This window comes from Epinephelus moara, chromosome 17 (assembly GCF_006386435.1).
Source record: "Epinephelus moara isolate mb chromosome 17, YSFRI_EMoa_1.0, whole genome shotgun sequence".
NCBI lineage: Eukaryota > Metazoa > Chordata > Actinopteri > Perciformes > Serranidae > Epinephelus > Epinephelus moara.
In genome coordinates this window covers 3,869,328-3,892,634 of record NC_065522.1, presented here as the reverse complement: position 1 = coordinate 3,892,634, position 23,307 = coordinate 3,869,328, and the positions used below count along the sequence as shown (strand labels likewise).

The following is a 23,307-nucleotide window of genomic DNA, read 5'->3' as shown; positions in this document are numbered from 1 at the left end:
GATATGGTATGCTGTACATAATCACGGAAACTGTCAGTGTGTCATTCTGTCAGTCAGTCATTCTGTCTGTCCCATGTTTTTCTACTCACTGACGTGGTCAATCTATGTGAAACTGCACATAGACATTGAGGATTGGCATAGGTAGAAGGTGACAAAGCTACCAATGGGTATGGACTAGTAACTATAATTAAGGGGAGGTTCAACATCCAGTTGAATTTTTTTTTACAATATTGCAGATAAGCAAATGTACAGGGTATGATAACAAGGTAATTATAGCACGGTATGCTTTGAAACTGGTATATCGCTGCAACCTTAGTCCAAACTTTTTTGGACAGAATTCAGAATGAGTGTACATTTACAAACTAGAATTACCAACCCGTAATTGTATACCTCTGCGCACCAGCCATTTACAGTTTACATCCATGTCTGTGAAAACAGTTCTATACAATCAGCACAGTTTCAAGGTGGGCACCCAATATTAGTGTCACCAAGTAAGTATCTGATCAGATGTCTTCCCTTCTTTCATGAGTTATGACGTTGAATACGTTGAACTTCGACCTTTCATTATTTTATCCTATTAGCCATTTGTGTGAAGTATTGTCATAATTAGCACATGCTGTCTTGAGTTATGGCCAAAAAGATATTTTGTGAGGTCACACTGACATTGACCTTTGACCTTCTACCACAAAGTTCTAATCCGTTTATTCTTCAGTCCAAGTGGACGTTTGTGTCAATTTAAAAAAAAAAATCCCTTGAGATGTTCTTGAGATATTGTGTTTACAAGAATGAGAAAGATGCAAAGTCACACTGACCTTAAGCTTTGACCCTTGCCCACAAAATTCTTATCACTTTATTCTTCAGTACAAGTGAACGTTTGTGCCAAATTTTAAGAAATTCCCTCAAACTGTTCTTGAGAGATTGCATTCATGAGAATGAGACAGATAAGGTCACAGTGACCTTGATCTTTGACCTATGACCACCAAAAACTAATCAGTTCATCATTGAGTCCAAAAGGAGGAAATTCTCTTGAGGCATTCTTGAGATATCATATTCACAAGGATGGGACGGAAAGACAGACAACCTAAAAACATAATGCCCCAGTAATCACTGGCACGGAGGAATAAAAACAATCAAGTTTATCAGTTTGAACATCAAATATCTTGTTTTAGTACTGTATCCAATTGAATATAGGTCAAACAGGATTTGCAAATTATTGCATTTTGTTTGTATTTACACAGCGGCTCAACTTTTTTGGAATCGGGGTTGTAGACGGAAGGAAGTCATATACGGCTGTTGTTCAAACTTTAGAGAGCAACCTTATCAGACTACAGATGGGGAGTTTTTGGTATAAATGATACAATTTTGGCAGCATATTCCTTTAAAGTGAATAAAGCGTGGGCTGCAGTTTCTTGCATTGCAGTGAGGGCGGGATGTGAGAATATATGTTCAGTATGTGTAACCATGCCAAGCATTTTCAATACATTAGACCAGCTTGGTATTTGTGTATATGTACATAGACCAAATGTCCATCTGCTTACGGAAGTTTTATTCTGAGAGTATAGTGTAGAAGTACTCACCAGACATTGTCGACTATGAGAACTGAACCATCTGGCATCATGGGGAGGTAGGACGAGTTATAGTTGGGCAGAATCTTCACATCTTTGACACACACCTCATCCTGAGAGCTGCAGTTCAACACTGAGGAGAGATGAGGGGGAGGGAAAAGTTGGCAAGGAGTGTATATTTAAAGATCTGCCGGAGTGAGTGTGAGCTGCTGGTCTACCTTTGAGGACAGTCAGGTGTTTTCCAGAGACAGCCATGAGCTGACACTGCACGCTAGGCGGTGGAAGAACATTCAGGATGGTGCTAACTGGGAACAGAAACAAGACGCAGACACAACAGTTAAAGCAGGGACTCTGCATCTGATTTTGTAAGTCAGGGATCAATAAAGGTGTATCTTATCTTATCTTATCTTATTCCCCAGAATTATGCTGCCCTACAACCTCATAAATTCCAGGTTTTATACCACAAACTGTTTCAAACTCTTTGGGTCCTGTGTTGAGAGAAACAGAGTGTGTGTACCTTGTGCCTTGAAGGTGTTGAGGTCCTGTCTGAAGGTGTGTGTTGGACTCCTGAGCTGCAGAAGAGTGAGGTAGCCATGTTCCCTCACCTCCACCTTCTCCTCCTGCTGCTTCCACACAGTCACTATAATCTGACAACACAGAGAGTAAGACAAACACAGTAAAGTCAGAATCATCTTGCTGTTCACCTTCATTTTTCTCTTCCCAGTGCATACTGTCTGACCTTGGCTTTAAGTGTGTTGACTGGCAGCTTGTCCAAAGAGACAGTGAGACAGAAGATAACCTGGTCATCTAGCACCAGAGCAGACTGTGGGAGGACAAGCAAGAGACAAGATGCTAGAGATCAAAGACACAGAGTTTCATTGAGTGTTTGTTTTGGTGACAATATGTGAAATAAATCAGCATACAGATCATCAACAAGCGGGACAATTACTGTCATCATTGGTTAATAAAAGCGTGAGTTTGGTATTTTTCAACCCTGGACCCTATGTTCATATGAAACTGTGCAATGTAACTACTTGGGGCACATTCACATCATCAATGTACATCCACTATAAGTGTTTTTGCTACTGACAGGATTAGATTGTTCTTCTAAGTGTCTGACAATGTTATGGAAATGATCCCTACAGAGATGGACCTTTTGTTAAAGATTAAGACCCTTTTGTTCAACCAGAAACAGCCCTGACATCCCCATTGCCAAATCATGGGAATCAAAAACATGGGAAAATAGGGTCCTGGTTGAAATATACCAAGCTTAGCCTTTAACTATCTAATATTTTTCAATTAATTTTTTGGTCTATAAAATAACAACAACAACAAAAAAGTCCATCCCAGAGCCCAAACAGACATTATCAAATTTATTATTTTGTTAAAACAACAGTTCAAAGGATGATTTGTTTAAATATTTTCATATAAAAAAAGACAAAAGCAGCAAATCCTCACAGAAACTGCAACCAGAGATCAACATTTTTGCTGGAAAAATGACTGGCATTCTTAATCTGTTATGAGAATGGTTGCCACCCAACTTTCTACCGCCCAGTTAATTGTTCAGCTCTATCGTAAAGCTCTATAATATTACTGCACTTAGAGCATATTTTGAAGTTAGAGTAGACATACAGTACATGTTACTATAATCGCCTAATGGTCCACCTCTGACCAGGCATTTGGTACCTGAAGGTGTGTATATATCCAATAAATGATGAAGCTGACCAAGAGCAGCGTACAGGATCTTTTTTTTTAAAGACTCAAGGGATAATTTCCAACAAACCTGCGTCTGAGACAGTTGGATGATCGAATATTTCCCTTTAAGTAAAGTACTTTGAGGTTTAAAATACCAACTTAAACAGACACAATTTGGTTGGCACCCAGTAGGTACTGAGGTTCTGTACCCAGCCATTTACAGAGCAGTGCAGTCACTGTTGCAGTGTGTTAAAACTGCTGCAGTGTCATCTGTGAAGTCTTCAGTATGTGGAGATCTCCTCCCTGCCTGCAGCCTGGCAGGCAGACGTGGAGACTTAAACAGTTTTAAATAAACCCCCTGAAGACAAGACTGCACTGTCAAGTCTGTGTACATCTGGAGCACAAAGATTATTGCAAGCAGAGCAAAGCCTGCTCTGCCTCAGAGAGAATCAGATCAAACAGAGGAGTAAAGGTCAGTCAGTGGAGAAAGGAAGTGTATAATGACTGTGGTGTGGTTTTATCTCAACTCAGGAAATATGTAAAGGTTACTTCCTGTAGGACAGTGTATTGACAGTTGTCCAAAAAGTCATTGGTTTGGCTTTAATACAAACCCGTTTCTATGACATTTCTTAACTACTCCTTTACTTTATCCTTTTTTACCTTCACCGGTTCCCTTCCATGCTGCCGCCCATCACTAGCCGAGCTGTTGTGAATGAGATGCGGGCTGCACTGTCTGAAAGTCCGCTCGTTTTTCCCTCCAGCCTCCTTCTCCCCGGGCTCCTCTTCCCCTCCTTCGTCCTCACTGCAGGTGCTCTGTATGTCTGGCTGGTACTCGTCGGGTCTCTGCTGCCGGCTCTCGGCGACGCTCACACTCGCCAGAGCTAAGAGAGAACCAGCCAGGTCCTTCCAGGGTAAAACACCGGAGCTGTCATCCCTCCTCCCCGCCGCGGTCCGAGACCGCAGGACCAGCAGGAACTGGACCACCTCCCCGAGGTAGACGTGCTTTCGCCGCGGAAGAGTTGTATACTGCGCCGGATCTGACAGACTCGATATTGGAGCGGCGGGAAAGTACATGACATACTCACATTGGGATTCCATTATTACTGCACGTAACAAAGTAGCTAATCTACGCCGTTAACCATCTGCTGCAGTGTAAACAAAGCGAGACTCGAGTGCCACGGTCCTTTCATTAATGGTAAAAAGGACCGTGTGTCAGTGTTTCACAAAAACTATCTAACTACAACACATTAATAAGGTTGCTACCGCCAACAACAGGATTAAAGTAACGTTGAGACCATTGATATTCATCTTGGCCGCTGAGCTTCCGTTTATCAGTAGCAGGTAGCAATACAAACAACAGGATGGCTAATCGAAACAGAGCTTTCTCCAGACCACACTAATCAATCAGCAGAAAGCAGAACACAGAGCAGAGCCCAAACTCTGTCAGCAACTGCGCGCAGTGCAGATAAAGAGGTTCAGTGTACTGTACGGTTGAACCAGTAATTAACAAAAAACATTGACTGAATGACTGAAACAACATAATACAAATGGAAAACCCCTGAAAATATTGTCAAACCAGGTCTTAAAGGAACAGTGTGTGGGATTCAGGGGCATCTATTGGCAGAAATATAGGTCTTCGTTTTTCATCCAGGTACCAGCAGTCAGGGTACTGTTGGCTATGATATGGAGGTCTGTGTGACCCCCCCTAAAGTAACTGTGATGATGCCCTAGGGATCATGGACGCCCTGTTGAAGACCCATGGTATATAATATTCATACTATGTTTTCATAATCACCTGAAAATAAGAAATATTGAGTTTTTGTAACCTTAGAATAAGCTGTTTGTATCTACATACAGAGCAGGTCCTTTTCCCCAGAGTCTGCTATGTTGTTTCTACAGTAACCCAGAACAGACAAATCAAACAGTGACTCTAAATAAGGCCATTTGCGTTTTTGTGTCAGCCACTGCAGTTCTCCGACACGCTTGGCACACAGAAGAAGTTTCAGTTCTGCAACCTCAGCCTTCACATTAGACCTGTACAGTGCTATTGTGATTTTACCTGTGGTGGTCAAGCAGCAACCTGCAGGGCTGAAAAATGAAGTATATTGTATAACTCACCTGTTTACATATTATTAAGGCTCAAAGTTACGCATAATTAAGAACAGGGCCACTTTGAGTGACGGGCTGTCTGCCAATAGTGTCCTCTGCTTCTCAGTCAGATCAACCCCTAGCTCCTCCACAGTGCACCCTCTCACCCAAATACAGCCACCTCTGGCTCCAAAAAAACAATATGGCAATGGCTGAATGCTGAACCTGGGGCTTCAAAATGGAAGTCCACCAGCAAAGCCACTCAGCCTTGCAGCCAGTTTTTCCCAGTGGCCTCTATTGCAGAGAAAAATCTTCCTGTGGCCCAAAAAGCATTTTCCCCATAGACCACTATTGTAAAAGAGAGGTCTGTAAAACTGTTGACAGGACACCTTGAACTGCAAACAAGGTCAATTATAGCTTTTTCTATTCTGAATTTTTTATCCATGGTGGTTTTATATTTGTAAACTTTCTTAGAGCAGAGAAAAGCAATTTAAAAATCTGTGATGTCATTACAATATAAAGTTTGAGCTGGGTGAGATCTCGTGGACAGGGCCAGCAGGAGAAGCTCATATTCAGTGAGCTGCATATCAAGGAAGTAAACCAGGAAGCTAGAAAACTTTTTCGGCGGATGCGCCTTGCAAGCAACTCCACTGAAATGAATAGGCTCCATCTTAGTGTCCAGTATCTAGTTCAGTCAATCAATCAGTTTTATTTATAAAGCCCAATATCACAAATCACAATTTGCCTCACAGGGCTTTACAGCATACGACATCCCTCTGTCCTTAGGACCCTCACAGCGGATAAGGAAAAACTCCCCAAAAAAACCCTTTAACGGGGGAAAAAAACGGTAGAAACCTCAGGAAGAGCAACTGAGGAGGGATCCCTCTTCCAGGACGGACAGACGTGCAATAGATGTCGTACAGAACAGATCAACATAAATTAACAGTAATCCGTTATTATTAAAGATTTATGGAGTCCACGAACCAATGGGTGACATCACAGTACATTATGTGACTGGAATTAGAATTCTTTTCTTGAGTAGAAAAAAATACTGTAATAACAGTAATAATTATGATAATAAACTTTATTTATATAACACCCTTCATACAAAAAATGCAGCATAAAGTGCTTTACAACAAGGACATTATCAGCACTGAGTGCTTCACATGAAAATAGAACAGACAAACAAGGCAATTCAATATAAAAGGACATTTAAAAACAATTTAAAACAAGGATTAACTGATTAGTAAATCTTAAAATAAAAAAAGATTCATAAGATGAAATAATAAATCATAAAAAGTCAAATTAAGTAAGATATAACATTTTTTAAAAGTTGCAGCAGCGTGAAGCAAAAAAGAGAGTTTCAGACCTGTATGAGAAGTCAGAGCTAGTTAAAGGCTAAAGTAAACAGACATGTTTTTAGCTTTTTTTTTAAAGTATTAAATAAGCTAGCTTCCCTAATATCTATCTGTTCCATAGCTGTGGGATGAGTGGCAAAGGCTGCATCCCTGATCTTCTTCCAGCTGTTGCTGGGAACCTCCAATACACCAGCAGATGATTGTAGTATTCTTGGAGGCAAGTAGTTAACAGGGAAGTTAGCAATGTAGCTTGGTTCAAGCCCATTTAGGGCTTTGTGTACAAGGCAGAGGACCTTAAAATCAATTCTAAATTTAACAGGAAGCCAGTGCAGAGCAGCTAAGACTGGCCTGATGTGCTCTCTCCTTTTGGTTGTGGTTTATAGTTGGGCTGTGGAGTTTTAAATGAGCTGAAGTCTCTCAGTGGTGTTTTTTGGGAGGCCAGTAAAAAGGTCATTACAGTAGTCAAGTTGGCTTGAAATATAGGCATGAATCAATTTCTTGGCATCTTTTTCATTTTAAAATGGTCTTAGCTATGTTTCTGAGGTGTAAAAATTATGTTTTCATCACCTTGTTAATGCGGGACTTGAAGCTTAGATATGAATCTATTATCACAGCAAGACTTGTCACCTCAGATTTAATCCAGGGAGTTAAATTCCCCAGATTATTAAGCAGCATTTCTCTTTTTTTAGGGCCAACAAGCAGGATTTCACTTTTGTCCTCATTTAACTTAAAAAATTATTGCTCATCGGAGTTTATGACTGCAGCACAATTTGGGTCAGTGGAGATGTACAGTTGTGTGTCATCTGCGTAACTATGGAAACAAACATTGTCTTTAATGATGTCACCAGGTAACAGCATGTACAGTAAGAATAATAATGGACCAAGGCAGCTCCCTTGTGCAACCCAACAACAGAGGTTGTTTCTCAGACACATGATCTCCAAGACTGACGTAAAACTTCCTCCATTTGATCTATGTTTTGAATCAATTTTATGTAAACTGTAATGTAAAAACACTCGAGTTCCAGCTGAAGTCCTGCATTCAAAATTCTAGTGAAGAACAAGTGAGTGTAATTAACCATTTGTACTTAAAGTAGCCTATTCATGTAAAAGTGTTCATTATAAGCAATGGCTTGTTTTATAGTGTTATACTGTTGTTATTAATCAATTTACACCCCTCTTGTTGATCAGGTGGAGCTATTTGGCCTATGTATTAAACAATTATATGTCATATACTTATACCATTAGGTAACATATTCTGAGAGCTGATCATGTTAAGTATGCAAAATATGAATCTGGTAATATAACTACAGATGTCACATAAACAATTACAATATTTTCCTCTGAGATGTACCAGAAGAAATAAAAGTCACATGAGTACATTTCTCAGCTCCTTTTTGAGCCACACAGGCTTCATACAACTGTTTTCAAATACAGTGGCAAACTGAAAGTTCAGTGTTGGTAATCAACGTGAAATCAGGGAGACAAGTTGGTGAAGTTAAAGAAATGTTGCTTTATTCAGTACAAGAAAAAAAACTCAAAGGATGCACACAAAGAGCGTGATCTAGTACAAGTCTCACCAAAAAAAGAGAACATTTTCAAGTAAGATCCAAAGTACACTGTTGCTTTCTGAACAAACTCTTGCACTTCCAGTACAGTGAAATCTGTAACAGCTTGAGAGAATACCCAATCAATAAAGCGTGTCCTGTCAATAACAGCCCAGTGTTGTGTGAATATTAGAACAGGGATGTAAGCTATTCAAAAGGAGTGATAAAAGATGAATCATACTGTGTACCAGACCTTCTGCTCATTCTGACCTCTGAAAACTGACATTTAAATGGTTTGACATAAGACGTACCTTTTATTCTGACACACTATGTAACATACATGTTCACTTATGAAAACTCTGATACTAGTAAATAGCTAGAAAAGAAGTCACAGTACCATATCAGTATTAACATTTTAACCACATTCCCCCTGGAAGAAACAAAGTGTGTGGGAAGACAGGCATGAAAATCAAGCACCGTTTTTAGTTTCCTTTCTGTTACCTTGCAGCACAGTTTGTTTGTGTGATTGGGAGTGTAAGTGGGGATGTGTGTACACAGTGTGTATGGAAACACATTGTAACCGTAATTATATATACTTATGACCTCTGTGTCCTTACTTGTGACATAAATTCTCATAATTACAGGAAAATGTCTTCAATGGAGCAAAAATGTTTTCTAATTATGAGATCTTTATCTCAAATACCCGATAAAAGATATTTAAGAGATAATATTTTATAAACTTTATCTTGTGATTACGAGATAATTGTGTGGCGGTGGTTACTGATCATTTTGAGGCATTATCTGGAGATCAACACGTAATCATTGTGTTGTTCTGAGATATATTACCATCTGAAATAATTTATATTCAGGGTGATGAATTGTTCTAGTGCCATGTGTTATTACCTGTGTTATTAATAAGTAATTTCTTTCACTGCAATCTTTTAAAATTCTAAATGTGTATGATAACATTTTGTAAAACAACAGCATGATATAATCGTGAAATCATGCTTATCATCAAGTGAGATCAATAAATGTGATGTAACCACATACAATGGTTCATATGATATCTAACAAATTAGTGTCCAACAAATTACTGTCCTTACTGGTTGGATTAGGTTAAGAAAAGGATCATGGTTGGGTGTCGGCACGTTACGTATTTAACGTGAAGTCACGTTCTTAGCATAAAGCAATGTAGGTTAGGTTTAGGAAAGTAAAGCTACATAGGTTAGGTTACTAAGGTAAGGAGAAGAATCATGGTTGGGTGTCATCATGTTACGTACTCAATGTAAAGTTATGTAACAAGCATAAAGAAATGTAGCTTAGGTTTAAGAAAGTAAGGCTACAAAGGTTAAGTTATAATGGTAAGGAAAAGAATCATGTTTGAGTGTGTCCTTCACATAAAGTTCTGTTCTGTTATGTAACTTTGCGTTAAGTATGACACATATGTACCAAACGGAAAATTCTGTAGATTAGGGCTAGTAACTCCACATAACTTTATATTAAGTATGTGATGTACATACTTCACTTAAAGTTTTGTAAATTAGGTTTAGGGAAGTAAAGTTACAAATGTTAGGTTAAGGAAAAGATACATGGTTGGTCATAATTATGCTCTGTACTTAACGTAAAGTTACATACTTAACATTAAGTGACCTTAAAGTACCTTTAAGTACCTTAAAATAACTCTAAAATCACTTGGTTTCAGACGGGACACAACCACCTCTCTTGGGCAAAGTCACATCCTTTGCAATTATGTAGGTTAAAGAACAATTCTGCTGCATTGCTTTTGATAGGTATACATATGAACAGTGGATGAGAATAGCTAATAAATGACTCTGAACACTGAAAATACCCAGCCATAATAACTGAGTTGCATTTCAGTGTTTCAACACTGACTGAACACCGGGGTGAGTGCATATTCCTTGTTTTCTCATCAACGTCAATAATAAATTCCATCATACTGTGACAGATACACCCTTTCCCCTTATCATCACTAACCTCTTAAGAAAAGAAACCCTGATAAATACAGTATGTACAAATGGCAAATAGAGTAACAAATACAGAAAGGTATTGTTTTAAAGCCCTGCTCCATAATAAGACTGCATCCTAAAGCATGAAACAAACACTATTGTGTCTCTCTGTCTGCAACTGTTCTGTGCATTAGTGTTCATTAAACAGTGGTGGCCTAGAACAGCAAACATCTACTAGGTTTAGTCCCGTTCTCCATTATAATACAAGCCTGTGGAGTCTGTTATTGTCCTCATGGTGGCACTAGAGGAAATAAAGTCATGTAAATTTAGACATGTTTTGATATAATAGTCACAATTATCTAATAATCAAAATATAAGGGATCCTTAAGAAAAATGTTATGTTTAAGTAAAAAAAGAAGACTATAGGCAGGTTTTTTAAAAATGTTATTATACGCTTTCTGCAAACCATAAATACCTTACATTTACGTTTCATACCTATCATATCAATGTTTCTAAAGTGACGTAGTATATGAGCTGACTTTGTCTTTTGGAGGTAGAGGGGACGGTGATAGGTCACTTGGTCTAGATGGCTGCCAAACTGCAGAGCAATGTTTGCAACCAACAAACAACAAAACTGTTTGTTTATTTTATGCTGTGTTTCTAGTATTTTTTAGGCACCTAACATGGGAGTTTTGTGGTGATCATTGCAGTTTTTCCGGCAGTAATAGTGGAACAAAAAGCGATAGTTTTTAACAGACATCATTGCATTTCCAGCAAGGATAGTGCCAAGAAAAGCAGCTGTTTTTACAGACATAGCTGCATTTCCAGCAGGTATAGTCCTGTGAAAAGCTGTTGTATTTTATCGAGACATCACTGCATTTCCAGCAGTGATAGTGCCATGAAAAGCAGTTGTTTTTTTACAGAGACATCACTGCATTCCCCGTAGTGATAGCAGCATTAAAAGCAGTTGTTTTTTATCGAGAAAGTCCTGCTTTTCCTGCGAGGGTAGTGCCACGAAAAGCGGTTGTATTTTACAGACATCTCTGCTTTTCTAGCGAGATAGTGCCAAGACAAGTAGTTCTTGTTTTTTTTACCGACATATCACTGTATTTCCAACAGAGATGGTGGCATGAGAAGTGGTTGTTTTTTTACTGAGAAATCACTGCATTTCCAGCAAAATAGTGGCAGGGAAAGCAGATATATTTTACCAAGACATCACTACTTTTTCAGCGTGAGTTGTGCACCTAAACCAGGTATTTTAAGCCAAAACATAGTAACACGCAAACATAATAATGTGCAAATGTAATCTATCCGTGGTTTGCAGAAATGTAAAATGGCAACATTTTTTCTAAAAAACTCGCTGTCAATAGGCTGTGATTGACCATGACCTGTGATGGTCTTGGATCACGGTTAAGTACTGGTTTGGCTCCATATTCCATACTATGGTCGGTCACTGTAATGAGGGATTGTGCAACTGAAAAAAATTGTTTGCAATTGTTTAAAATTATAGTGAAAATAAATTTACACTGACGTTTTTTTGGAGGAAGGGAAGATGAATGCACACAGGTTTGTTCCTTTAATTTTAAATTTGAGTTAAATCTCCATCGACTCAGTGTCTAAACTAGGTGACTGTAAAAGCTGATTAACAATCTCCTTTTCACTGGAAGGAACAGAGGAGGCAGTCATAAAAACACAAAGCAGTGCACCCAATCCCCCCCGGAGGGCCGACTGCTGCAAGGTGACACCATTCACACTGCACAGGTTGGAGAATACACTCTGCTGTTCGGTGGAAGGACTCTTTGTTTGGGACTGTAAGCATCAATCAGTCAAATGTTCAATGTTGGAAGTTTTAAAGAGCCACACAATCAGAGCTCTGACAGACTTTCAAGACCTCTATTCCATAAGTGAACCTGAACCCTCTGCAGCTGAGTATCATGGGGAGTGATGTTGGGATTTGCTGCAAAAGATGTCTCTGTGTGAATGGTATGACTTGGTGGCTACATTTACAATTTTCCCAATGTTCAACAAGTGTTTTTTAAACTTCTTTAATGTTGGCAGATATGCCCTTACATATGTAGCAGTTACACTTGTTGTATCCAATAGCATAATATGATCTGTACCACGTTTAGCTAAATTTAAGCTCTGATTTGTCAGAGGGTGTATATAATTTTCAGATATCAGTACTCTATTTTAACACATATTTCAGCCACAGTTCTTCCAAACTATAATATCTTTTCCAAGATAAGTGTCAACAAAATTAGGGATGCACGATATTGGATTTTTTGCCAATGTCTTATTTGGCTGATAACTGATACTGATATCAATACATCCACTTTTTATCCCCACCTGATTTTAGTGATCAGTCTCTTCTGTAGTGGAATTAACATCATATTATGCATGCATACTCTCATAATGATGGCCCACCAGCAGATGGAGACATGAAATACAGTACTTTTCAATGTGAGTAATATTCATTCTTTGTGCAAAATAAAGAAAAAGCATGTTGGCCAATTCTAATACCTCATTTTAAAACTGATATCAGTCGATACCGATGATGTACTGATATTATCTTGCATCCCTCAACATAATTATTCGCTGTAGAGAGTGAACAGTACCAAAATATGCATTAACAATACTGAATACTGTGATTTGGCAAACAGCCATGTTGTAATGTACTTTTATGTGCATTAGAAAAGTATTGCATTAGAAATGTATGTAAGTATGGAAACTGCAAAATTCAATAAAACTTACTCAAGTGTGCAAAAAGTTTTTACGCTCGCGTGGTGGTTTTTGCCTTTTTTTTTAAAAAAAAAAAGAGTTGATGCGCAAAATGAGATATTGACACACAGAAGTTTGAATATGTGCGCACGTAGCAAACATTACACAAACATGACTTATCAGCTTTTCCAGCTGTCAGCGTCTTCCCGGATATTCCCATAATGACATAATTTGTCTTCGTCTCTGGGCAACAAGAAACATGGCCAATATGGACAAGATTTTGGTATTAGTAGCATTCTGGTTTCTGTTTGTAGTTCAAGTGGTATTGACCAATCACGTCTGAGTGGCAGATAAACAGTTTGTGTGGAGAGCAAAAGAGGCAGAACGCACTGGCCAAAATGCAATCTTCAATGCAATCCGAGTTATATTTGCACTAAACTAGTTGATGGAAATGTGCCTAACTGACCCTTTTCTAAGTCCCACCCCTCAAACACAGACTGGCCAATCATAGTGTAGCATCGGCCAGCTCCAAAAAGAGTCCAACAACAACACAGCTGTTCTCGACAGACTCTCATGCAATCATTTAAGATTTCCTTCATTTTAAGGCTGTTTTTTTGGAATTTGAACTTAATGTTGTGCCTGGGGTATGTCTCCTTGTGGAAGGAGATATAAGTTTCTTACCTGTTCCAAAATCAAATGTTACACACATGGTACTTTTAATGACTTTAACAGTGAACAAAGATCTACCCTGCTCTACAAGAACCAGTGAAGGAAAGCAGGGAAACTTTGCCGATATTCAACCAGCTGTGTGTCATTTCTCTGTGTGCAGATGAATGGTGTTTGGCTTTCTCTCATGCTGCCAGTGCCTAGACCTCCGCCAGCAGACAGGCTGGGAGCTCTGAGCACTGGCAGCATGGTGGAAAGCCAAAAACCATTTATCTGCACACAGAGAAATGACACACAGCTGGTTGAAAATCGAATTGAAAACGTTCCCCTTTATTGTTGTTGTGCTTGGTTTTTATTACCAGTGATGTGGTGGTTAGGGTATGAGATTTTCATGGTATGACAACTGTCTCAGAAAATATCACAGCTTCACAGTATCATGGTATTACAGAATTATTATTATCAATCAGAATGACCCTTAAAGGAATGAAAATGGAAAGGTTATTATTGGTTGAACAAATGTTCTATTACTTTCATTGAAACTTGAAACAATTTTGTTAATAGAAGTATGTGTAAAAAGTATTCCTTTTGACAATAACTAAAATAATGTTGTCTGAGAGATTCTCTGTCCAGTTGCAGTTTTTTTTCCAATATCGTAGATGAGCAAATGTACATGTACAATAACTGTCAATTTTCTATATCACAGTATATCTTAAAACCGGTATACTATTCTAAACTTAGCCGTGGTTCACTTTTACACTGTAACCTGGAGACTTTAAGAAATAGCTATCTTTATCTTTAATTTTATCTTTAGCTTTTGCTGCTGAATGAGTTTGACATCCTGGATATATCCTTCAGACACATATTGTCCACTCTTCTATCTGCTTCTCTCTGAAGTCACCTTTTTTCCCCAAAATTTTCATAATATTTCTTGAGGGAGTTCAGTTAGTGAAAGTATGGGCTCCATGCTCACTCCAACAGCTTGACAGACCATTGCAAGGGGACGGGGCTTAGCAAAGGGTCAGTTAGCATTTCTTTTTTGCGTCACTCTGAGAGTTCTTAAAATATGTTTGGCAGTTGAATCCTAACAGACAGGTGTAAGCAAAAACTGCATGGCTCACTGTAAAATATTCATCTCTAAATATCATTCTCAAATGGTGTGACTGCATTGCTCTTAAACAAATTAGATCACTGTGCATGAGGGGTTCACATATCACAGGAAAGACTGTGTCGTGTTGCACTGACTGACGGCAGAAAGTGGAAACCGCAGCAGACAAGTTGGCTCACTTTGAAGTGCTCTGACTGTTCATGCACAGACCACAGTCTGCTATCCAGTCCCAGAGCAGCTAGAGAGGCGCTCGCATGGGTTTCCTGTGTGCTCTGCCTTCCTCCAACACCACACAAACTGACAGCCAGGTTAGGAAATACAGGTACTTGAGAACAGCTGCCCACTGCTCCTTTAGACAGAATGTACTTCCTACATGAAGATCAATAAACTTCAAAATGTTTCTATTTGAGTTTTGTACAGTTAAACTTTAGAAACCACGCACATAAAAAAGCAAAGAGCAAGGCTTCACTTGACTTTTAATGCTGTAAGTCTAATGTATAATTCATTTTGCTTTGGGAACCATGGAATCTCTGTAGAGCTCCTGAAGAGGTTGCATACCATGATGTAATCAATCAATCAATCAATCAATTTTATTTATAAAGCCCAATATCACAAATCACAATTTGCCTCACAGGGCTTTACAGCATACGACATCCCTCTGTCCTTATGACCCTCGCAGCGGATAAGGAAAAACTCCCCCAAAAAACCCCTTTAACGGGGAAAAGTGTAACCACTGTGTCTGAGTGTAGTCAAAAACCAGTCAGACAATGTCAGCAAGCACACACATGTGCAAATGTAGGAATTCTGTGTCAGACTGCGGGTATGCACAAGACCATCAAGTGAGAACCTGTCTGTGGTGTCCCTGACAGATGTAAAGATGTGTCTTTTTTGTTATAGATATAGCAACATTTGAATCTTCATGCAGCAGCATGTTACTGATAAAATATCAGCAGGCTTTCAGCAAGTACCACACAGCACCAGGCTGTAACACAACATGTGACTCAGATAAACATGCCACACTCCAGGGATGATGAAGAGTTTCAGCTTCTCACTTAAAGCAGAATTAGTATTTTCTGTAGATGAGTGTTCACTTGGAGTCTGTAAGTCTGAGACGGTGATCCAAATCATTTCAGCCATGGTCTCATTTGTTAAAGAAACCTATCACAGCTCATTTGACAATGATATATATGGTTCAAATTCTGTTTAGGTAATATTTTCCTTATGAGTGGTGTTTCTGACATCATTTTTAAGGTTATGGTTTTGTATGTATTCCTTATTTTGTTGGCCTTGTTTTTAGGAGCATCGCTTTCATTGTTGATTCTATTTTTTTTTAAACATAGGAGCTAGAAAGGCTCCTGAGCGACACTGATGTCCTCTTGGAATATACGTTAGTGTTGGAACTGTAGTGTGTAACCTAAAATTCCCCCATAAACCTGCTGACTCATTGTCAAGAGTCTATCAGCAGGGGAATCTGGGGAGTTGAGGACATTACTGTCCATTACAAAGAATCAGGGAGTGCCTCTTTAACACACAACTGCTTTTTGATTTATTTTGGCCCAACCTGATATGAACTTCATTTCTAATACCTGACAACATAACATATTAATGGATCTCCATGGCAATGTGTCTGCATGTGTCAAACAGATGAATACTTTAGCAGATAGTGGAAGGAAAGAATGTGCCCAAATGCTGACATTAAGCAGCCTCCTGCAGGCTGGTGAGTATCAGAACTGGAGAACAGGCCTCGGATCATTTTCCCCTCTTGTATTATTAAGAGATATTTAAGAAGCAGTTCAGGTTAGTGGTTCTAAACAGGGCTCAATACTGACTGAAGCTGAGCTAAGTGTTTCCAAGACAGAAATCCTAATTCTTTTTGTCCATCACAGTACCAGCCTAAACTGACTTTACAAACCATATCAGTAATGGAAAATTAGTGTTGTATACATACTCTAACCCCAATTTTGTGCCTCTCATGTATAACCACTGCTTTAGAGTCACAGAGCTTAGCAAGCATTTAAAAAAATACCCAGCAGTCTAAAGATAGTTTAACATTTAGATTTGTTGCAAAGATTTCCATCCACTGCGCGATATATTTTTTACCCATTTTCCAAGTTGCAACTGTTTCCTTAATCTGGTGGAGAGAAATAACACCTCTCCCTGCTAATTTTGTATAATATATACAATAAAAATGCATTATTTTGTCTAAAATGGAGTAACTGAAAGGACAGTATGACTGACAATTAAAACTTTTAATTTTTGTACATTAAGCTGGGAATTATGTAGTTGGGTCGATTTCCAATTTTGCCAGTCTGGCATGGTTTGGGAGGTGGAAGAGTGGTGCAGATTGTGTTTGTTTAAGTTACTGTGTTTTTTGGGGTGATGACAAGAGGCAGAGTTTGTCGCTGAGAAAACCAAACTGTGTCAATATGGTAACACTTTGGAATCAAAGCAGTTCTGGTCTGGTGCACAAGCTTAAACCAGTTTGATTTTATGCAAACCAGCTGAACCAGCATTTGTCATTATGACACGTTCTGGCAAATTAAAAAGTAGCCTACATCACCAACCTGTGCTGACAGCGTCAAGATGCTAAATCTAACTTGTATTGCATTAGTAATAAGCAATATAATCATATGATTATTATGTTTGTTTATAAATGGATTAACGGAGTTGCTACTGTCAAACAATCTTTGTGTAATCTACTGCCGAGTGCCAGTTTCGTATAGTGTAACCCTCCCGTTAATGAGTAACACCCTCCTTGGTTAGGGTTAGGGCTTAAGGTTTGGTAGGGTGAAACTCACATAGAATGGGGAAAGAGTCTTCAACTCAACACTGGCAACATAATAATAAGCTGAAATGAGGGAATTATCTGCACAATAGCTTCATATTTTACTACAAAAAAATAAACAAAAATAAGGTGACAGCTGGCTGGAGGGAGATCCCCAGGGAATGAAAAGTTTCTGGTAAATGACCATTGCTAATAACAAACTAGGCTACTTGCTGTTGTATGTCATTTCCAGTAAATATATACATCATATAAACCTGATCTTCAGTGCACAGTTGATAGGTACCTACTTTGTTTACATGATGTAACAGAAGTGCATATTTATTGGTTCAACGTGTACTGAGAGCTCCGATGTTCATGATGCAATACAATAGTCAGACGCTCGCTCAATATTAGAACACAGTGTCATTCTACTCAGGAGCTGCTATTGAGTGCAACACCTAGTGGTAAAATTCAGCATACTGGTTGGTCCGATGTTTGGCTTAACATCAAACCAGTATGAACATTTTTACACTGGCCTAACCCACGAAATTTGACATTTCCAGTTACCACTTTTGTTTTGATAATTAAATGTAGTCACAACTTTGGAAACAGGTAAAAAAAAATCATGTTTACTGTGCAGCAGACAGAATACTGCTGTAGTCAAATTGCTAAAAGAATCTCTGAGGATTCTGGTGAAATGTTTCGAAATGGCCACAAGGTTTTATTTTTAAAGAAAGTGGTGCTTAGCTCAGTGACTCACTGTAATAGTACTGCATTAGAGTGTACCTTTATGTTGAGAAATTTTTAGCATGTGCACCAAGGACAACTTGAAAATCGTAACTCTTAAAAGTATTAATATGAGCAGGAAGTAAAACAGGCTTCTGAGTGTCTATAAATTAACAGCAAAGCAGAACGTACCTGCCAACACTTTTCGAGTGTTTCTCCTCATAAAAACGTGTGATCCTTTCACTTTCTGTTGAGATCAAACATATAACGCTCCTTCAACCTGTTACTGCTGCCATGAAAGCATCCCAGTCGTTCAGAGGTCAAGGATCAAGTTCACAAGAACTACACCAACTAAAAGCAAAGACAGTTTTTAAGAAAACAAGCAAACAACCAAAAAGTGGAAGTGCAAAGGAGGAGCTTTTTGTTTTCTCATGTGTAACCACACTTGGCTCAGTTTTCAGGTCATTAGTCCATCTGTTCAGAGACCAAAGGTACCGTATTCAGGAGCTAGACTCACCTTGAACTATCTCAATCTTCCTTTGTCTCGTATCAAGGTCTGGTTCCTCCTCACTAAGCGGCTTCCATCCCAGTCTCTCTCCACTGCCCTCCCCCCAGCCTCTCCCCTAACTGGCCTCTCTGCTGTCCTGGATGAGTCTTGTCTTAAAAGAGAGCCACCTGCTGCTACCATCAGGCCCTGGCTCTGCTGCCCAGTTTGGGCTTGGGCCGCAGCCCGTGGGAACTGTTTAGCATCCAGCACATCTTTGTACTGGATCTCAGGCCTGATCATCCTGAGACAGGCCGTCCTGGTGGCGTTATCCAGCCCCAGCTGGAGCTCGTAGCCAAGAATCTTCACCAATCCACTCTGATATGGGCGGATGTTTTTGTCCCGGATCCGGTGCGCCTCCACAGGCTTCCCGCCGTCCCTGAGACAAACCCGGGCTAGATCTTCCCGTCGTGTCCTGAGAAGAGCTACTTCCTGCTCCATCTGGGTATGTCCGAACCTGTCAATTTCCCCCCAAAAGGTCCGGTTGAAGGCTTTATATAAGTGCCAGTCTAGGGCATTCCACTCCCGCAGCTTCTCCCGCTGCTCCTCTGTTACATTGGTCAGTGTCTTGGCTTGTGAACGTCCCGCTCTACCACCAACACCAGCTGCCGCTGCTGCTTTACCCATCCAGCTCCCACTCATCCCCCCAACGCTACTGGGCTTCTGCTGCCGAGCATTGAGGCTGAATGAGACGACGGCATCCAGTGGCCAGCAGAGGGCGTGTCTCAGCAGAATCATGGACTGGTCAAAGTACTCTGACACCAGAATCAGGTTGAAGGTTCGGCGGATCATGGCCTCAGCACGCTGAACCAGGGCCTCAGAGAAATTAGCATTGTGGTCCATGCCAAAGTCAAACCACAACAGGTTGCGAGCGTAGTGGTTATTGCGGAGACGAGGATCATAGTATTTCTTGGGGTCATCAGCAAAGTCGCCTAAGCTTTTGGCTTTCCGAAAGGCAGGCGCAACCTCCTTATAATAGGCAAAGGAGGACTCGGCCAGAGCGACCGGGTCCCTGATGATAGAGAAATAGAACGTGTCTGCAGGCATCACCTTCTCCACCTAAGAAACAGAAAAGGAGAACTTGTAGTTACAAAAAGGTGCTATTAATGTGCTGCAATTCAACTACAACTGTGGTACATTATATTTTACTTTGTTCTTCTGAGTAACAGACACCTTGTGCAGAACCAGTTGTCTTCTTCTGGAAAAGGATCACCAGCAAAGAAAAAAGAAAAAAACTCTTAAGGTGCTTAAAGACAGTGAGAAATGTCCGTTGTCGCCTCCACGGTTTTACACAGAAACACGTCAGCAGCCATCCTACTGAGAGGGAGGGCAGCTGCTGCTCTCACAAACTGCCATTTTCCATGAAGTGATCAGCAAAACTGCAATGAGGGAGCAGATTTTACAGGTATCTGTGTTCACTGAATCATAAGTGACTCCTCTTCACCAGCAGACAGCAAACATAAAAATAAAGAGAGCAACATCACGTTCAAAACTTGCTGTATTAATTGTGTTACCTTTATGCCCCATTTCATCTGTTTTCAGCTACTTCATGATCTTTAGCTACATGATGAAATAATAGCAGGTGGACAGTAGCAGCTTTTGGTGTACAGTATGTACAGGCTGGAAGTAGGATTAGGGGTAGCCAGGAGTCACTCATTCAAACTACAGAACATTAGCAGCGCTTAAGCAGCTAATAAAGAAGACTAACACTTATTGAAAGGATACTACAATTCGGAGAGACAATTACAGAATGTAAATACATTTTTGGTAACTGGCGCAAAAAAGCAAACAATATATGGTTTCATAATATAAAATTGTACGAAAATGTTATAATCCCTGTGCTTGACGATGTCCAATCCCATTTCTTATTTCAGTCAGGGCCGTTTTAGTCAAAGACAACTTTATTTACATTTGCAGTATTATACTTGGCAGTATGTCTCTGTTCTGGAGCCTTTCTGCCTTCCCCATGCCTAAATGGAAAGCCTAAGGCAGGAAGAGCAGCAGTAAAGGCCCCCCGGGAACAGAACAGAGTAAGCATCAATGACAAACAGAAATGACACTGATAAGTCAGACACAGCATGGGCGTGGAGGCAGGTTGCAAAGCCCCTTGCAGAGGAAGCAGCAACATTAGGCAGGCCAGAGCAGTTTAAATATGTGTCAAAATGCAGAACTGTCATGTACAAAGCAGCAAAAACAATATAACATTAGCTAGCAAGCTAGTTAGTTAGCCATAGCCACCAATACACCTGCATATAACACTGTATGTCACTTTTTTTTAACAGCTTGCACTCCTAACATTAAGTTTATACAATACAGTAACATTAAAGTTTTGAGTACATCAGACACAAAATAATAAATGTGTCACATGACCGTTGTCTGAAAGAAATTTATGTCAATTTAACTGAACTTTTTTTGTTTATTGAGCATTTAATTCTATGTCATATGAACATAAAAACATTGAGTACACATGTTATGTTCTATTTCATTGAACTATAAAAACATATTGTGGCGAGCCTTGGTTTCTCAGCTGCTAGAATAAGGCTAAGAGATCAATTCTGAACCAGGGAGTGCTCTTTATTTCACCTCAGCACAACTTTATGTTAGATACTCTAATATCCACACAGGTGGGAGCTCACCAACTGTGTATACAACTTAACTCATGGTGCAGAACCATTATGAAATACACAAACATTAGTCACTGTGTAATTGTTAATTGGTGAGTCTAAATTGCCTGTAGGTGTGAATGTGAGTGTGAATGGTTGTCTGTCTCTATATGTTGGTCCTGCGATAGTCTGGCAACCTGTCCAGGGTGTACCCCGCCTCTCACCCAATGTCAGCTGGGATAGGCTCCAGCCCCCTTGCGATCCCCAACAGGATAAGTGGTTACGGAAAATTCATGAATGAATGAACTGTGTAATGGGTAACGTGAGTGATATAGAACACATTTAAACAGTTTTATTCAGCTTATGGCCTTATACAAATTGTCTCAGGGCATGCTGGGAAAATTCACCTTTAGCCCCAACACACCACAATATGTTAAGTGCACAATGATTAGGTACTTGTTAGGTGACTTATTAGGTTAAATCGGTTTGATAAATTTTAGCCAAATTAACGTCACGAAATTAACGTTTCTGGCTTTCTTTTGTTGTTTGTGCAGCCATCTTGCCGAAGATTTCTCATAACACCCTGTTTGGGATGTGCCTCTGAAAAAACCTCCATTTGAAGGGCCATGTAGCCCCAACAGTTCACCCTACAACTCTATTCCAACAAGAATTGGGACACCCTTCCCTAAGATGTGAACACCCAAAACAGAGGGGTATGGGCTTAGTGGTAGGGACAAGGGGTGTACTGGGATTGAGCCCAAGTGGTAAAGATCCTGCCCTGCTCTAAAACCATCCATTTCACTGCATTCTTGACCAAATATTTTATGTTGAACTGGGCCTCCACAGGTATTATTAACGGGGAAGTCTGATCACATTTTACTCATATTGTAGGACCATGAGTAAAAGTTGAGTTTGACCATACACGGATAAAAGCTTAACCCAATAATTTTTACAACACAGATATATGTGGATTGAAGCTGCGGGTAAAAAACATAACGTATGTAATTTGTAATTTCAACTGATTTCATAGAAAAAAATCTAAAAACAAATGAAAATGAATATGCAGTGTATCCAACAATTTATACCGCTTTTATTTTACAATGTGTCCACATCACGACAGAACATCCCATCATCTCCTATGTCATTCCACATTCCCTTCTCCTCTTACCTCAGGCCTATGAAATCTCATGTGATTGCCCATGATGTGAAACTCCACGACTCTGGGACCTCGGTAACCTTTGACCCTGTGGGCGTTGAAGGGCAGTGGGTAGCCCAGCTGGTAGCCCAGTGGCAGGGCGAAGCGAAGGTCGCGCTCCTCCCCAAAGCGATACAGCATGTTGAGCACGGTGCTGCTGGCTGTCTTGTGGGTCTTGAGGAACATGACATGGGTGTGGGGCTGGCAGGAGCCCAGAGAGGGGCCCTGAGCATCAGGGGACGAGAAGATGGAGCGACCAGCTGGCTGGACACTGCTGGAGGACAGGTAAAGGGAAGCGAGCATTTTAGGTTAAGATCACATCTCAAAGTGTGTGTACTCAAAATCCTACAATTTAATGCTGCACTAATCAGCAATGGAGAGACACCATTGAATACTGTTGAACACAGCTAAAGAGACAGATATTTCTATTGGTGGACATCAAAACAGAGCTAACAGAAAATTAATATTTGACATAATTTCATCAGGTGGACACAAACGGAACTTTAAGTGAGTAACAAAGCCGCTGAGTGTCTGCTGGACGTGTAAATAGACAACTGTTGCTAATACGCAAAACATCACAACTCAAAGGGTAAGTTTAGTATTTTCCAACCTTGACCCTATTTTCTAGTGCTGCACGATTAATCTAATCGCAACCGCGATGTCAGGCTGTGCAATTACATAACCGCATAAAAGACTGCAATTTGCAATCTAATGTAAATAAATGTTAATGTGTGTGCCTGTGAATGTGACCACCTCTGCTGTAATGTGT

The 23,307-nt window shown here is 39.9% G+C and overlaps 2 protein-coding genes across 5 annotated transcripts in view; both read right to left on the bottom strand.

Moving 5' to 3' along the window:
• trappc14 (trafficking protein particle complex subunit 14) overlaps positions 1–4,607 on the bottom strand; it is a 20,105-nt gene extending 15,498 nt beyond the window's left edge. Inside the window, exons 1-5 of the mRNA XM_050066948.1 lie at positions 3,921–4,607; positions 2,305–2,388; positions 2,083–2,212; positions 1,784–1,870; positions 1,578–1,698 (exon numbers count right to left, since the gene is read on the bottom strand). Of these exons, the coding sequence (XP_049922905.1) occupies positions 1,578–1,698; positions 1,784–1,870; positions 2,083–2,212; positions 2,305–2,388; positions 3,921–4,358 (860 nt within the window). The 5' untranslated portion in view covers positions 4,359–4,607. The remainder of the gene's footprint in view (positions 1–1,577; positions 1,699–1,783; positions 1,871–2,082; positions 2,213–2,304; positions 2,389–3,920) is intronic.
• Positions 4,608–7,451: 2,844 nt separating this feature from the next.
• gal3st4 (galactose-3-O-sulfotransferase 4) overlaps positions 7,452–23,307 on the bottom strand; it is a 58,921-nt gene continuing 43,065 nt past the window's right edge. For 2 of the 4 annotated variants that reach the window (XM_050066954.1, XM_050066952.1), the window contains exons 3-4: positions 22,512–22,812; positions 7,453–19,799 (exon numbers count right to left, since the gene is read on the bottom strand). In XM_050066954.1, coding sequence (XP_049922911.1) covers positions 18,720–19,799; positions 22,512–22,812 — 1,381 coding nt within the window. In that variant the 3' untranslated portion in view covers positions 7,453–18,719. Of the gene's footprint in view, positions 19,800–22,511; positions 22,813–23,307 lie in introns of all 4 variants that reach the window. The other 2 variants (XM_050066955.1, XM_050066953.1) reach the window with 2 other exon arrangements.